The sequence below is a fragment of the Rhodnius prolixus genome, unplaced genomic scaffold, assembly GCF_049639745.1.
Source record: "Rhodnius prolixus isolate KJV_2025 unplaced genomic scaffold, Rpr scaffold_13, whole genome shotgun sequence".
NCBI lineage: Eukaryota > Metazoa > Arthropoda > Insecta > Hemiptera > Reduviidae > Rhodnius > Rhodnius prolixus.
Window position 1 is genome coordinate 1,469,751 of NW_027411583.1, and position 18,445 is coordinate 1,488,195.

The 18,445-nt window shown below is 34.7% G+C and overlaps 2 protein-coding genes across 4 annotated transcripts in view; one reads left to right on the forward strand and one right to left on the reverse strand.

Moving 5' to 3' along the window:
* The window catches only part of LOC141447904 (D-ribitol-5-phosphate cytidylyltransferase-like), a 160,162-nt gene that overhangs the window by 22,151 nt on the left and 119,566 nt on the right, over positions 1–18,445 (reverse strand). The gene's annotated exons all lie outside the window — the stretch shown is intronic.
* Positions 1,832–11,661, forward strand: LOC141447887 (gamma-tubulin complex component 2-like). Of its 2 annotated transcripts, XM_074115794.1 has the most exons (4): positions 1,832–1,974; positions 4,077–4,194; positions 5,603–5,729; positions 9,284–11,661. In XM_074115794.1, exon 4 carries the CDS (start codon positions 9,290–9,292, stop codon positions 11,285–11,287), a length of 1,998 nt encoding a protein of 665 aa, XP_073971895.1. In that variant the 5' UTR covers positions 1,832–1,974; positions 4,077–4,194; positions 5,603–5,729; positions 9,284–9,289; the 3' UTR covers positions 11,288–11,661. The 2 variants fall into 2 exon arrangements, with proteins under 2 accessions (XP_073971895.1, XP_073971894.1); XM_074115793.1 differs by lacking the exon at positions 5,603–5,729 and having other exon boundaries at positions 9,284–11,660.

Consider the following 18,445-nt stretch of genomic DNA (forward strand, 5'->3'; position numbering starts at 1 on the left):
GGAACAGTTTGGAAAAAAAATTGAGGTAAAGGGATTTACTTTGGCTGAAACGAAGAGAATTTTCAAGTCTGTATGGATGATCAGGTTTGAGTTGTAAAAGGAAGCATTTACTATGTACGTAGGATTTTCGACTGTCAGGATTAAATGCAACAGAGTTTTGGTGCGTTTCTGACTGCAGAATTAATCCGTCAAGGCCGGGGGGCTATCCTTATAATTGTAGGCTTATTAACTGGCCACTGCAGACTCAGAAAACACATGCATCGCATGGGCCTGGCAGATGACAGCCTTTGTAGGTTCTGCCAGGAAGAAGAGGAAACTGCACTGCACGTGTTGTGTCAGTGTGAGGGGCTTGTATGGCTAAGGATGTTACTTCTCGGGGAGGAAAAACCAAGACCGGAGAGCTTTACCCAGGAGTCACTCTCCGGAATTAAGAGTCTAATTAAACGGACGGGTCTGGAGGGTGAGCTCTAAAGTCGGGGAGCCACAATAGATCCAAAGGGGTCGCAGTGGCGTAGGCCTTGAGGCCGCCCTAATTTAATCTAATCTAATCTAATCTTTGGTGCGTTTGGCAGTCCCTTATAGTTTGAGTCTATTGGTCCATATTGGAGTTTGTAGAGTGTTTTATATAGTTGTCGTGTGTAGTGCAAAGTGAGATTGGAATATTTGTTTAAAAGTTTCTTTAACTTTTTGAACCATTGAGTCAGTTCAGTTCGTTTGATTCGAGAGTGAGGGTTACAAGACAATCGTTTGTCAAGGTGGTATCTTAAGTAAAAGACTTAAGTAACTGCTGGAAAGCAAGTGAGATTGAAACATGTGGCGAGAAAGATTTTACAGATTAATATGAAAATAATATGCTTGGATTTTTGTTGATTGGTCTTCCAAGACAGGACCATTACTAGGGGAAAGGATAGCCATTCATCGGCGCAGGAAAAAAAGAAGAACGAGAGCTAACTATTCGGAGCCATGGAGGCCGGCACTGTACACTGAGAAGGCTCCAAGGTGCCAATGAGATGATTAGATAAAAGATTTAACTTTAAAAAATAAATTAATTTCGTTCTTTAGTAAAAAAACCCGGCAAGAACCCTGAGATGACATGCTCTTAATACAATTCCCAAAGTTCTAGCCTACACATTTTACCAAACTCGGAACTGCATAACCAATTTTTAATTCTTACATTATATAGTTTGTAAAATCGCACAATACAAATAAATGATATTTCTGAAGTAATTCTACTTTTGCTGGGCGCTTTTGGAACATTTTTTCTGTACAAAGATCCTTTTTTTCTAGACTGTTACAGCTATCACAAGTAAGTATTGCTATGTGCCCATAAATGAGATAATTACTGCCTGTAGGATAAATTAAAAACACTATTTCGTTAAAAGTTGTGCTTAAAAGTGAAAAGAGATAAAAATGAAAATTTAATTTTTTAAAGAAACCCAAAAGAATTCTTGAAGAAAATCTGTCTTTGAAACATTAGGTTGCCTACGCTATAAAGATGCTAAGATTTTTCAAAATCTCCACCTTATGGAAATGGTTAACGAAACAAAATTTAAATAGTGGCAAATCTCCTTCCCTCAAACCCAAGTTGGCGGTTGATGAGTCTTTCTCCTTTTTTAAAGAGGAAACATTAAATAATCAGCTTTACAATGTTTATTCAGTAGAACTAAATAACAAAACCTTTAAAAATATCTTTCGTAAGTGGGTTACATTATTCTGCATACAAGGTGAAATTACTTAATCGTGTTACTTTCCACAACACCCCAAGAAATAAAAGGTGTATGAGCAGAATGAAAAGGATAAAAAAACATATCAGAATGACAGACGATTTATTTTTTAAAAAATCAATGAGGCGAAAACAATGTAAGAAAAGTATATCATATGTTATGTAACTGGGGATACCAAGTATTGAAGGTTAATCAAGCAAATTAAAGAGGAAAAATGTATGGTTCAAAGTCTATAAATTTCAAATAAAAGGTGAGCCACAGATTAATTATCTGATTAGGCCAAGCCGAATAAGGATCATAATACCTGTTTGCATTACACTTTTGCTTAAGATAGAACCTATCTTCGATTAATGTATGCGTGTTTATAAACGTGCGAAGTTTACGAAATATAACATCAATTGAGCAAGTAGAGTGTTATAGATTCTGTAAAATTCTCTTTGAACTTTAACAAGTTTTAAAAAGCTGCAATGCTATATTTTTTAGTTATTAAAATTTAAGATTTTTGGGAAATTTTGGTAATCCATAGTGTAGAAAGCGCTTTGTTTCATTCTATTAGTTTTTCTTTCGCGGATGTCTAGTATATACATATATACATAATCAGTTGAACAATTATCGTATTTTCTTTAAAAACATTTTTCCGGGGATGCTTATTTTACAAGTTAGCTGATGTTTCGCCTTGCTCCAAGGCTGTCCTTCGCGGTGGTTGAGGACAATTAAATTATTTTTAATAGAAAATAGAGGATGGGATCTATGGAAAGAAGATCAAAGCAAGTCTCGGTCATCTAACATTAACCAGTAGCTCAGAGAATTTTCTGAAGACCATTGTTTAGAAACTGCCGAATAACGCTTCGCAAAAGGTACTTATTTACTAAACAGCTCTACAGCCCAAAGTGGGCCTTGGCTTCCCCAACAATGCTCCACCAGTCCTTTCTATACATGGTCTTTCTCTTCCATTGAGCCAACATCTTATCGGTCACCCTCTTCTTCTCGTCTGCAAATAACATCTGAGGTATTCTGTCCTCCGCCATTCTCGCAACATGTCCCAGCCAATCTCCTCACTTTGATGAACTGTACAATATCACAGGTCCCGTATAACTCATACAGCTCTTTATTATTTCTTCTTCTCCATGCACCCTCCTCCAGCACAGGTCTAAATATTCTTCTTAATATTTTACGCTCAAATACCTTCAGCGTGTTGACTACACCAGCACATAGGGTCCATGTTTCTGCAGAGTATGTCACTACAGCAGACCTTACTAATGTTTTATACAGTGTTACCTTCGTAAATTGGCAAAATAGGCCCGGTTTCTAACCAGAATTCTCCTGTTTATCCCCTGTTCAATTTTGTTTTCATTATTCAGCTCAGCCGCAGGTAAGTAAACGATGAGATACTTTCAAATGAGTACCCTTCTATTTCCAGGGGAACTCTCAAATTGTAATCTGCACCAACACTCAAGTACTTAGTCTTACTCTCATTAACTCCGAAGCCAATTTTCTTTCCTTCGACATTTATTACGTAAAAGCTTCACTAACGGTAACACGGCCATTTGGAGGAGCATCGCTGTTGCCATAACCCTTGTAATAGCACTGTTCGTGGAGCAGTTCTCTTATTCAAACAAAAACCGCAATTATCTGTATCGGCCAAAACTATTTACGTACCTTTATAATATGGTTCATGTGTTGCCAGTGCCTAGGCAACTGATCTTCTCTGACACTTATAGCCTCTTTGCCTTGCAACTCTATTTAAGAGTTAAGTCAATATTAGAGATAGAAATGAATTTGAGAAACAGAAGATTATGAAGTACAAGAATAAAATAAAACTGAGCACATTATCGGCAGTTGGGAAGACTACATCTGGGAAATTAACTTAATCACCTCAATTAATTGCCACCTTAACTAATTAATTAAAAAATCACCTTAACTTAAAATTAATAACCTCAACACTTTTTGGGCGAGCGAGGGCCTGATGTACAGAGCTTAGAGGCTCTTTAGGTAACTCAGGTAGCGCGCCATTCCGTCAGACGATGGATGGTTGCGATCAAATTGTAACAGTGAAGATAGCGAGGAGGGGCGATAACAGCGATTAAACTAACATCAAATCAACACTTTTGATTTCTCTTCAATATTATTTCATTATCCTTCATTATTGATCCGTGTAGGATCTACTAACCGTTTACCGGACTCCCAATAATCTTAATTCATACGAACGTTCTGAATAAGCAACTGCGTTCAAAAATAGTAATAGAGATCTTCAGTAGAAATATCATATTATCAAATGATACATTAGGTTTTTTTTAAAAATTTAAAGATCTAATTATGTGACTTTAACCATTCAAATATCCAAATTTTCAGGATATATTAACAATATATTGTAGAGGAAAATAGACGAACCTTATCTGAGGAAAATACCTTACTAATGGATAACGTAAATATGTAGTCAAACCTGGTAGTGGCCACAGGGAATATCGAGGTAAATAAACTTTATTTACTTTATTTTGAAAACAAAAACAAACTACTTTTTTATTTTATTTTATATTATTTATTCATTTACTCTTCGAGATCGTCCACAATACTTTTTTATAATTTAGTAATGTGGGTACCTAATAACTGCTTGCAATTACATACATTAGAGATGAAATTAAATTCAGCCTTACGCCGCGGATGTGATATCTGCATACAACTTAACTTATTTTGACTTTACCATTTCAAACTGTAAGTCACAATTCATGACAAAATTTAAATCTTTAAAACAGTAGCATGAGGGACTACTGTTTAAGCTGAGGGAGATTCTTCCTCATACTTACTACCCCATACTCAAATCTTACCTAAAAGATCGATATTTCAGAGTCAACTGTGGAGCAGCAGACTCTGATATCCGTCTAGCTCGAGCTGGTGTTCCTCAGGGCAGTGTCCTTGGTCCTCTTCTTTACTCCTTATGTACAGCACACATACCTCAACATCCAAATACTATTCTCTGCACCTTTGCTGACGATACTGCTATCTTATCTCCACATTCCGATCCTCTTATTGCTACACGAACTCTACAAACACACATCAACCACTTACAGGACTGGCTTTTCAAATGGAGAATCAAAACCAACGTTACGAAGTCAAAGTTTATAGTATTTACTCTCAGACGGAAAATCCTACCTCCTGTCATCTTGAACCAAACTCCTATACCAACTGTGGACAAAGTACGCTACCTTGGAGTGTAACTAGACAAACGGTTGACATGGAATCCCCATACTAGATTGAAAAGATAAGAAACTAACCAATGCCACAAACTTCTCGCCAGACTACTTGACAAACGATCGAAACTTAACCTACATAACAAAAGACTCTTATATCTACAGTTACTGCGACCCATTTGGTCATACGGCATCGAAGTATGGGGATCGACTAAGCGTTCCAACTCACTACGCCTCCAGGCATTACAGTCAAAAATACTTCGAAAACTTCTTAACGCTCCGTCCTATGTATCTAATCTCACCCTATCCATAATGACCTCAAAATTCCTTTCATTACAGATCTTGCTAACACTCGTTTCTTCAAATTTCATTCCTCTATAGCAGCTCATCCTAACCCTCTAATAGAACACCTATCTTCCTCCACATTACCAGGTAATCCTCTAAGAAGATTGAAGAGAAGATGGCCTCGTGATCTTCTCTTATCGTGAGAGCAAGGCACGTTACTGGAGTGGCACCACTGGGTGCCTTCTCCACTCATGATTTTCTTTTATTTCTTTTTTCTTTTACCATATTTGCTTGTTGCAACAACTGTTGCAGTGGTAAATTACAATAAAAGATAAAAAAAAAAATCTTTATTTAATGCATTGATAATAATAAATGATAATTTATAATATTAATGATTTTTTGAAGATATATTGTACGAGGACATCATTTTCTACAGCAACATTTGTGTACTATAATCCATTGTAGAATAATAATTAGGAATGTTCTTAATTGGTGGAACCAAAAGAGCCGAAAGTGACGAGTACTTTGACGAGTAGGTACTTAGATGCAAATAGAAGGAGTGTTTCAGTCTAGATCACACTATTCTGTATTAGTAATTGTTCAGAGATATTATTTAATGTAATTAGGAATAATTTCTGAGTAAATAAATGTGTTAAATCTCGTCTAGTCTGCTCATTAGCCTACTCTATTTTTCATGTTTAGTATAATTCTGAGTTATAGGACTAAAAAGTACCGAAAAATTTGAACAAGCTTCAACAATAATTACATATATAAATAGTAGTAAAACAGTATGTAAAATTCTTATTTTTTTAAAATAAGCGATGGTTCATTTAAATAATTTTGGTTGTTAACTGAAAATTAAGATGAGGAAGTTTGGATTAGCTCCAAAAGAATTTGTGTAGGTGCACAGTTAAGGAGCACACAGCTTGTTACATGTCCCAGAGACACGATCAGAAAGTGGTATATAGTGGCAGTTGTCAGCTTTATTTGCATAAAACAAGCATGTTCATTAGAGATTTGGTGGTACCAGCTAATGAGCAAACTTAGAAGGGATTTCTTCACTAATGGAGATATACCGTTCTTACAAACAATATATGAATAAAAAAGCAAATGTTAAGAAATGTTTTACTTCAATCAATAAAATAAAATATAAAACGAAAGTTATTATAAGATATTCACCAAAGAATTAATAAGATGAACAAGATCATTATGACCTAAGAAGACTTAGCAACGTTATCATTGATTGAGCACAGTGAGTTAAAGCTACTAAACATGATTCCTTTAGGTCTTAATAAAGCACACGCTAAAACAGTCGATTTTTTGCGAGGCAGTTAATTATAACTTTTTACAGAAAATAAAAGTTATTTAAAGTAAATAATTGACGAAAATATTTGGCAGTTATTTGACAGTTGGTTAACATTCCTAATTTAAATTTTATGGCAAGTTATGTGCAATAGAGTCTCGAAAATTTGAGTTGGGACCAAGACCACCTTGGTTTTCCAAAACACAAGTTATTAGAAACATATCTATTTAATAATTTATTAAAGAATTAATATATTATGTTAATTTACATGTTGTCAAACAGTACAGAAATGAGAATAATTATAATATTTACTCAACATATTTTCATTGGATATTTCCACGATTCTCTTTAGTTTCTGAGATGTTTACTCTATTCGTAGCCGCCTCCATGCTGCATCTTTTAAAGAATCACTAATTAAACTTAAAAGTGCATAGAGAGTATTTAACCATTGAATGCAATAAGGCTTATTACTTACACATATTATTATGAATTCACAGTCAATAAAACCGAATTATTTTATTTTATTTTTTTGCCTTTTTTTTTGGCATTGGCTTCCGCCATACAGCCAGCATCGTCTAGGTCAGTAATGGGCAAAGTACGGCCCGCGGGCCAGCTCCGGCCCGCGAAAGTATTTAATCCGGCCCGCCGAGGGTCCATCGACATGGATAGTATATGGCCCGCTATAATTACGTTTTGACGGTCAAGAAGTATAAAGTAGATTCTACTTAGTAGAATAATAGATGCATAACCTATAGGTGAAGCTAAACTAGCCGCGTAGTTACACAAGTGTGTAATGCTGTAATGTTTTTATAATATGATTAAAAGCTTTAACACAAAATGCATTTTTTCTATAATTCTGGCCCTCCTCTAGAATTTCTTAAACTTTGTGGCCCCCCATTAAAAAAGTTTGCCCACCACTGGTCTAGGTGCTTATCACTAGAATATCACTCACTCTCCATTCTGACTTATAAATACATTCGCTTCACACATTCATCCCTCTACTATATACAACTATTTACATAAACTACAACTAATGGATGGATCAGTACTCTATATTACTGCCATCCTTATAGCTTAACCGAAATTAAAATCACGTAATCCTTCTCTAATCATTTTCTTACATTCATTCTAATCAGCTATAACTTTTAAATACATTCATTTTTCATTGCTAGCTCTGCTATAGACTTCAGCACATATATGTTGGTGGAGAATATTATATCTTCGTAGCGAAATGGTGCATCTAAATACCTGTATATGTCGTCAAACATTCGTTTCCTTTCTACCACATATCGTGGACATATCATTATTATATGTTTGAAATTCTCCTCCTCATTACCGAATTATTACTTAAGGCAATGAATGGTTCTTAAGCGTTTACTCTACTACATGATTGATTATATTAAGGGCGCTCTCGAAGGCCTTAAAAAAAACTTAAGTTTTTGTACTATAGATAAATAAAAACGTATTTATTATTTTGTTAATCAAACTAAATGAAATTAATGTTATAAAAAATTATCTGATACACAATGAAATAAAAATCAGATGCAAAAGTTCACTAGACTTTTCTTTCCACATTCTAAAAAAAAAAAACCAGATTTATTTCAATTTTAAAATTTTACCCAAATATTAAAAAACTAAAGATTTTTATTATTTTTCTGAGTTTGCAAGAGATATTTGTCAAAAAGTATGGAAAAAAAGTTAAACAGCTATTTGTCTACTCGACAAATATCGGGTGTAATTCTTGAATAAAGGAATTTTTACACAAGGTGACTGTCAATATATTAATTGGAAGGCTTTGATTTCACTTCAATTAAATATGGAGATGAATTGTAGAGCTTTATTCTTAGACATATTATCACAATAATAAAACTTATTTAAGCTATCCTATGAATAGAACCCACTGTGCTCTTATCAACCATTTACAATGGAACAAACCCTTGTGGTTTATAATTCTGTGGTACCTAAACACTTGGGGACAACTAGCGGTGTAACTTGCTATAATGCTGTTAGCCACTCCTATTAATGATCGATGACGAGGGATCCTTACAGAGTGTACACTTGGGCTTCAGAAGGGGGTCTCTCCAATTGTTTATTTACTTGTACAACAATAATACAATAATGTTATTGAAAGTGATTGTGTTTATCAAACAAACGTTATTCACTCATTTTTAGTGAGACCCATTTTGTCAGTTGACCAATAGAACCGAGAAAGCCGGAAATGATTGATAGGCCAGAATAACAGCAAATGTTTTTTTTGTCATTCTTTTAAGTGTATGGATTTCACGACTGCAAGAATTTTGTGCAGTGATCTGTGTAACGCCCTTATTATTGTCACAGACATGGACTCTTGCTGAGAGCCCTTGACAAGCATTAAACGTGACAACGAGTTAACAAAAGTTAATTGTTCTAAATAATTGCGGTTGAAGTAATTATTGTCTAAAGTTTTATTTTTGTTTCTATGAAACTGTGAACAAGGACTAAAACTGATTTTTTCAAACTACGAATTTACAAACATATTTATTATTATTATTTGAGACCCTAGGGCCTTACCTAGCCGAACTATGAGTATCTAAATAGTACATTTAGTTAGAACTTTCTCAGGTATTCTCGCCTTTTCTCTCTCATAAATCTTTTTCTCGAAGGAGCACAAGAGACCAAGACAGGAAGAAAGCTTATAAGAATTACTTACAAAAAAAAGAGTAATGGCTTCTAGATATGAAACTCAAACTTTATTTTATTTTTTTTTTAAAGATAATTTATCTGAATAATATTAACTTTTTCAGTTGCAAATGTCTATGGAGGAATGTGATTCTGCTCAAATTGGAGAACGAGGCGATGAAATCGTGCACCAATTGGTTGGCACAATATATGATGGTTTCGACCAAGAATGGAAATTATTAGAAAATTTTGCTGAGAACATGACATCAGTGTATCGTCGTAGAATTGAAGATACGCACGAAGATCCAAGATGGACACTGGTCAGACCAAGGACCAGTTGGGATTTTATAGATTTTGGCAACATAGATCCTGTGCCACCATTATTCGATCAGGATGTAGACAAAGAAAATCAAATAATTGATGATTTATTAAATTGTTTTCTCGGTTTCCATGGACGTTATATTAATGCGGAGAGTTTAGAAAATCCAAATGGTGATCGAATTTTCAAGATATGTGATACAGTTACTGGAATATGTCGAAGTATGGCCATGAGACTATTACCTTTGGCTTCGTATTATTCTAAAATTGTAAGATTTGCCCAAAAAGGTTTAGAGCTAAGCACTGGTCGAGTGAATCAAGCCCTCTCAGGGTATTTAGAAGAAAAAATATTAAAATTTTCAGAAATGATTGTTTTACTTGAAGAAAGGCATTCTAAATATCCTTTAGATCTAAACCAGCTGTATTTCTGCTTGCAAGGAACAACGGCGTCAATGAAAGTGCTTCATGATGTAGTCTGCGCGGTGCAAGATCTGCGAGGCGGTGCAACGCTCACTGCACTGCACAACTTCTGTAACACATGTATCATCGATTCGCATAGCAAGAAACTAGCCGTTGATGCTACTCTAGCTGCTTCTGAACCTTATTTTCAATCAATATCAATGTGGATTTACAAAGGCATTTTATTTGACCCTTTTGATGAATTTATGGTTACCCAAAAAGTCAGTGTAAAAGGGCCAACCAATTGGGATAGTATGTTTAATATAAGGGTGAGTGAAGTACCAATATTTCTGGTAGATTGTCAAACTTATATTTACAAAGCTGGTAAATATTTGGACGCTGTAAGAAGGAGTCTAGATGATATGGAAAAAATGCCCCTCCTATCTGAAGAACCCCTTGCGTACGATGTTGCAGATGAAAATTACGTGGATATCATAAAAAGAGCGCATTGTTTTGCCAGTGTCACTTTACTTGATTTAATGTTGAATCGTTTTAATCTATTTGAAAGGATAAAAACTACTAAATCATTTTTATGTTTAGAAGGTGGCGATTTATTTCACAATATAATCGATAATTGTGGTGAAGAATTAGACAGACCAGCCCACGAAGTTTGCGTATCTTATCTACCATTATTGGTTAGTTCCAGTGTGGAAACATCATCGTTGGGTGGCCTAAAATTTGCCGATCAAATGGTTTTATACTTGGAAAAGGAGACCCTCCGTTGGCAAGTCTACAATTTACATCCATATGGTGGCAATGATGAAGAATGTCTTGAAGAACAAACCGGATTGGAAGCACTAACTTTCAAAATGGAAGCAAAATGGCCAGTATCTTTGGTAATACATCAAATGTCCATTAAATGTTACCAAATGTTATTCAGACACTTGTTTTATTTAAAAAGAATTCATTTTAAACTGGTAAGAACTAGACAAAATAAGTTTCTTTCAATAAGACAGCAATATCTTAGACACATAATGACAGTGTTCTTACAATATTGCATCTCATATATGACTATAGGCACCATAGAAGTACATTGGTTGGATTTTCAGTTAGCTTTTAATGAAGCAGGAAGCGTAGAAGAAGTGCGCCAAGCACATGACAATATGTTATACAAATGTTTACAAGGGTGTATGCTTGCATCGCCAAAATTGTTTCATAAATTGAGAAACGTGTTGGAAATATGTTCAAATTTTGCTGACGATCTATGCTTGAAACAAGAGAATCCATTTATTACGGCTGTTTCACGGCTTATCAACGCTGCATTACTCGAAGGACCGTCCGCAGGATTAGAGAATTTCACCAAAGAAATTGCACCAATATTTCAGTATGAACCACGTATTGCTTTAACATAAAGTTATCAACACCAGATTGTATTTGCTTTCAAATATCTTAGAGTTAGCAGTATAATAATGAACTTGGCCACTTTTTAAGGTTTAAACCTGTGACATCTCTTTCAGAATGTAGTTCCCTTGATGCTGTTTTTTCCAACCCTTATTCCCTCCAAATATATATTTTTTAACAGTTACCTTCAATAAATAATATTACTTTTGTATTACAATAATTTTGATGAAACAATATTCCAACTTAGTGAAGTTCATTGCTAATAAATATGACGCAACTCACTCTGCTTTCTATTACTGGTATACCCAAACTTCTAGCCAATATCTGAACTTTAAACTACGAATTTCATAACGCATCAAACTCTTTCTCACATTATATTTTACGCAAAACCCGTTAATTTAAGCCAAAGCGAATTACTAAATATATTGTGAAATATTAACATAAAATAAAATGTAAAAATGTCCTTAAATCTTGCCAATATAGTATGTACGAAGGACAACATAATGCCTCAATTAGCCGCCTGCATTGTGCTGCAACCTGTACAGATTCTTTGAAACTACAATCATTACCAGCCCAGTCCAATTTCTCTGCTCATTTCAAATTTCCACAGCTATTTTTTTAAGGCGCGTCAACATCTCAGGTTATTGGCGCCCGGAGCTTTTTTCAGTGCACTGCCGGCCTCCGGACAGTGTTCTCTCGTTACAGACAACACTGTCCATCACCGGACAGTGAGCTGTAAGAAGCTCCTAGAAAGAGAAAATCTAAGGGTCAGCAGCTGGATTCGAACCCGGGACATGGGAATCCAATACGCTAACCGCATATCTAATCCTTTCCCTTCCACAGCTCTTCTCTGCAATTTCTGTACGCTGTTCCCCAACTTCAATTTACTTCTGGCGCTAATCTAAATCCTTCTACTCTTATCCTGGTGCTGCAGTTCTTCCAAACATGCTGCAGCCATGGTTTCTAGTCACAAGTATTAAGCTCTGGTTCTCTTCGTAATTTCATTCTTCATTCTCACCGTTCTGTGCTACACACATCCTTCGTATATTCACTCATAATACTTAGATAACAATTTTTTTTTCCTAATCTTTACATTTTTCTGCTCAGTTTTTGCGAACTTTTGCAAAAATTTCTTAAAACTACTGAAAACAGGCTTCTTTATTGGAAGTATTTCTTTAAGGAAAAATTAGTTTCAGTTGTTTATTGGGTGAGTTTTGAGATTTTTCTTTCCGCTTTAAAGCAACATGCTATGCAATGCATGGTTGGATTTAATACCATTTGGAATTAAACTAACTTTTGGATGCATCGAACTAATCGCCTGAGTGGAGGGAAGAGGGGCAATTAGCCTACCTGAAGATAGACCACGAGAATGACCTATCAAGGGCAAGGACATCCCGAAATTTTGTTCTTCAGGTTGAGAATCCGAGGACCGCAGCCTAACACTCTATGACCGGTCTTGGGTATCCAGCTCTGTCACCCTCCATCACCCATTCCTCCCCTTTAAATTCTTTTCAAAATTTCCTATGCATCTTTTACAACTATCTTTTACAACGTTTCCTTCTTAGCTTTGCTTGCAGAATGGGGGGAAGAGAACCCTGCTCCAAGGCATTCTTTTAATGAGTCCCAGCAATCTTAACTAACAACTATCTAAGCTTCTCATTTCTTTTTACTATTTACTGCCAGTCTTCTTAGACTTATCCGTCAGGATCCATCCATATAATAAGAAGTTTCTAACAAGCCTTTGAAAGTTCCAAAGGTTCATAACTTTACGTTACCAAATACAGACTGCTTTAACTCTGCTGTAATGAGAATATTACCTAATGAGAATATTATTGTTAAGTTAGTCAGGCTATTGAACGTCAAAGGAGAGCGAATTTAAGCTAAACCTATTGCCTGGCGCTACTCGTTTTTTTTAATTTCCTCTAAAGTTGTTTAGTCGTGAGCGTTTTCAAATACTAGAAAGTGGCTTACTTCTAAAGCAATGGTTTTTAAAGGTCCCTGTAGGCTTTATTTCTCCAGGTTGCCTATAGCTTTTTTAATAGAAAGATTTCGTTATTTATCTGCAATCTACGAAATAAAAATGCGAAATGAAGCCAAAATGAGGTAAACCTATGAAGTGAATAGTTGCCTAATGCTTCAGCTCCAGTGTGAAGTAAGAGATTTAATAATGTAGGTTTATTGTCCCGGTTATCCTCTGATGACTGCAGTAACGACTTACTGCACTTCCATTTTGTTTACACTAATTTGAATGCAGTAATCTGCAACTGGCACATGCAGTCTATTCCTTAATATTTTACTTTCTAAGATAACTTTCGTGAACTTTTGCATTAAAAAAAAATATTTTTTTCAAACGGAAGTTAATAGAGTGACCATTATGATGACGGCTATAAAGTGAAATATTACATTTTAATGGCAATAGTTTTGAGAAACGAATAATATAGTTTAGATTATCAATAATTGTTAAAGGACCAGAAAGGTGCAGAAAACACGTGATGGTAGGTACGTACATCTGTCCTATCTCGAGAAAGTTCCTAATCCTCTAAATCTAAAAGCCAAACAGCCTGCTGTGTTCATTCATTCAGAGCCATCTTTTCTCCTTTAATACTTGCTTCACAATAGAATGCAGGCATTGCTAACAAAACATCCATTAAGTACCATCTATCTAATTTCAATTTAAAGAGATATTATCTGTTATTGTATATTATACTAAGATTATAAATTTTTAATAACTATATTTAAATAAACCGCTTTTAATTCAAGAAAATAAACATAGATGAATAATAAGGCATGTAATCAGGATCTGTTTTATATTAGGCTATTAAAAAGAAAAAGGAACGAACATTCAACGAAGGATTAACAGCTCAAGTTTTTATAAGAGGATTGAATCCAGAGCCATTCTTCTCCTTTATAAGGTTACCAGACTAATCTTTAGTAAATAGATGTTCCTTGAGCGAATAGAAGGTCGATAGATAAACAATGATAAAGGGCTGGATGAACAGAATAATAAAAGATTGCTGACAAAAAAAACACACACAGACTTACAAAAAAGACCTATAGATTGTAGTTAGGATGCACATCACTTACATAAAACTCCAAGTTTTTCAATCTTTGGGACACACTTAGCGAAGAGGCGTGAGACAGTCACTGGGGAAGGATAAAAAGAGTAAAATGGTGCCTATTTTTTTGTAGGCGGGAGAACAACCAAATTAGGCGGTCATGGACGGAGGCGACTAACAAACATATTTTCAAAATCACTTATTTATCAACCATTAAATAAATTCCAAGACCTAGTCTAGGAATCGAACCCACTACCCAGTACTACTTCTTAGCTTTGCGGGCCGCTCGGCTACCGTTTAATCTGATCAATTAACCTCTAATGATGAGTTGAAGTCCTAAACTGGTTAGCGATAATAATTACAGCTGTACCATTAAAAGGGGGTATTTTTATTTTAAATGAATAAAAAAGATGTATGTTTATTTACGGCCAACACCAGACCTGTATAGTGACAGCCAACTCGGCTCGGGATTCAATTTGATCTTATTTTCACTTCTCCATATTTATAATTTATTAATAACCACCATTATTATTAATAAAGCCCCAAAAATAGCTCCACCGCTCTACAACATGTCTTCTTGAATGAGAAGGGTGTTCTAATGGATGTTGTACCACTTGACGGCCCATTTCAAATTTGAATCATTTTTCTCGTAAATTAAAATATCGCGGTTTATTTTTATACAATCTAGATATAGCTAAATAAAGTTAACTAATTAAATGTAAACCATATTCATTTTTTTCTGGTCGAGAACAGAGCAGATTGGGAAGTCAATTTGCTATTACAAACGTTGAGCCACGAGTCAGCTCTAACTAATTCAGTCCCAAGACGGAATCATAGACCAGAACTCTAGTAGCTGTAATTAATCAAGAATATCTACTGATTTATTAATATGTTGGAAATAAAATTAACAGTTCTTACGTTCACAGATAATAGAGCTGTTATAAATTATTTCCGCCCTCTCTGGATTTGCATCTGTTTTTACTTTCTCTTACCACTGGTTAGAAGGAAGTATTGAGATCGTGTTGAATTTTTTATTTCGAGTTATCACAGAAAATATCTTCTTGAATACGAAAAAGTTTTTTTTAATGAAAAATGGGCTGTCTAATTCCATTAGAGTACAAAATTAATTTAATTTTTTGTAAACTTAATTTAAAATTCTGGCCTCATTATACTACTTCCCACTTAGGTTTGTAAGAGAACTTCAGACTCCTTGATCTCAGTAAACTAGCGTCACTGTCAGATATAAAAGAGAAGTTCCTCTTTCACCAATAATGTGTAACACCACTTCTGATGGAAGTGGAAACAGTAAAATAAAAATTACAGCACCCGACATAAACGCATAACTTTTAACGACGCGTGCCTCCTGTTAAGATTTACACCACATCCCCTCTGTAACTTCCGTTTATATTCAGGCCATATGTTCTTCCGTAAAAGTTATTTTTGTTTTTACTGTATTTTTCTATTATTTTATCAACAAAATCTTCTTTTTTTTAAATTAAATTTACTTTTTTTTCAAGCTTTACCCAACCTGTTGATAGCTCTTTATTTGAAGAGAAAAGTAGTATCTTCTTTGTACTTATTATTGGCAGCATTCGTGTCAGTTGAACGCGAATATTATAATTTTAAAATTCAGATATTTCTCTGCAATCGAAGAAATTTTTCACTACATAGCCACCAAAAAACCTTCATATATTTGAAAATCGCCATTCTATTCCTCCAACCGTACCCTCCATCACGATCTCATTATTCCCAATGTAAAAGAATTAATCCACACTCGATTCCTAAATATCCGCAGCAAAACTCTCCGTTCACCCCCAAATACTCCGGCTCAATCACTATCCACACCGTCCCATCCTGACAATCCTCCACGTCGCTTAAAAACCGCATTGGCCACATGACCTCATTGCTCTGAGCTAGGTGGACACAATCTGTACAGTTGCAAATAAATTAACTAAAAGAAAAAAAAATTATTTGAAAATATGTCTTTAATTCTTTAAAATTCATATGAATTTTTCTAGTTACGACGAGCTTCTTTTTAAATAATTAATTTAAAATACTTTTTGAATTAAAAAAGACTTTTATTGATCCGAAATTATTAATTACAAGTCAGTTTATCTAAATAATAATTCTTTCAAAAAACTGTATGTCTCTACTAGAAGCCTAGAGTTGACATTAAATTGACTTGTGACCCAAGAGTGGCTAGTTCCGTCTTCAAGTTCATCCTTAGTCTTTATGTTTGACTAAATATTAGTAAAATTATTATATGTTTTAGATTGTAGATTTGACTAAAGCCTAAGAAACCTAAAACTAAGTAGCCGTAAACAAAAACCCACTGCGAACTATGATATCTTTGTAACATCCTAATGTACGAGTGTAAGTGTTTGTATTTAAATTCTAGGCGTTAATAAAAGTATTAAATGAAAATGCGATGAACTTGTTCGTTTGTGGGTTCGCTAAACCCCTTAAAATTGCAGATATTGTATTCGTTTTATATAATCTTTTCACTGATTTTTACCCATTTTGCTGAACAACAAATACCCTTTGATTTAATTTAATTTTGTACCAAATAGTTGTATAATTTATAACGGAAATTAATTTATAGTGAAAAAGTAAAGTAACGCCTATGTTTTTCACGTGGGCTTTACGTTCCTGTTTAATTAGGTGTCACGGACGGAGGTAACCGGGAAAACGAAGGGCTAGACCGAGAATCGAATCCACTATACCGCAAGACATCTTAGCTTCGCCCTGCTAACGAGGCGCCTCAAATGATAAATTACTTTTATTTTACCTTATTTAAAGATAAGTTGTATTCTGATTTAAAAGAGAACTCCTGTAACAGGTTTACATCTTTCTACTTTAAAGTAACAATAATAATAATGTAAAGTTTTCGGCATTTTGTTATTCTTCAGATTATTAAACAAAAAAAGGTTGCCGAATTCTAAATGCCTCAATATTTAGTAACCTCCAAACAGATGTGTTTCTTGTTAATTCTTAGGCTATACATTTGAAACTTATGAAATAATGAGGTAAAACTGGTTAGGTTACCAGAGCAACAACGGTGGTGACAAGTTGAATCCATGGAGTTCTCTTATAGTATACCGAACGACACGTGTGCTAATGAACCGCTCTTTTGGGACTCATTCTGGATTTGTGTTAATTATAGAACTATGTGCCTCTAAATCACTATCCAAGTGTCTAGTAGGTTGTCTCTGCTAACATTATAACCTTCACAGATGTAAACTTCCTGTATTTTTCTTTTTTTGGGGGGCACTGTCCCGCCAATTATTCCCGCCATCTAGCTAACTTAATTAACAAATTTATGGATCTATGTATCAATTAATTAAAACTAGAAATTTGAAATAAATTAATTTTATCTAGATACGGAGACCAATGTATTAAGGAAAGAATTAACTCAGTAGTTAGCGTACTGCATTCTCACGTGGAGATTCTGGATTCGAATCCAGTGGTTGGCTCTTACATTTTCTATTCCGATGTTGGACAGTAATGTTTGTAACGAGAGAAGACCTTAAATTATATAAAACAAAAATATATTTTATACAGTGGACAGCAGAGTGAGCACTAGTCTGGCACACTACGACTTAAAAAAAGAAGATCTAATTGCTTTTGGGGAAAAACGCCCCTCGCTGCCACCATTTTTAGAAAGATGTTTCCAAAAAAATTTGTAGATCTAAATGAGTGTATGGAGTGTTATAGTCCAAAAAACCATCGTGGAAGCTTTTTTTGAAGACAATCTCAAACTAGAGAACAATCCTGCCTGTAAAGTGCTATTTCCGGTAACTTCCTGCCAACGCGGAATCACAGAGAAGAATTGAAACTCCGAAGTTTCAAAACAGATATACTCTGAGAAATTGATATCGAAAATTTAAAAATACGATCGTAAGTATTACTAAGTGTAGTATTAGTATTACTAAGTAAGTAACTAGGTATTCTTTTCATGTCAAACCACTTATCAAGGCGCCACGGTAGCCGAGCGGTTAGAGGCGAGACTCGCAAAGCTTAGATGTATTTTTGGTTTAATAGGTTCGATTCCCGGTTTAGGTTTTGAATTTTATTTAATGTTTAATATGGAGTAATTCATTGTAAAGTACATTT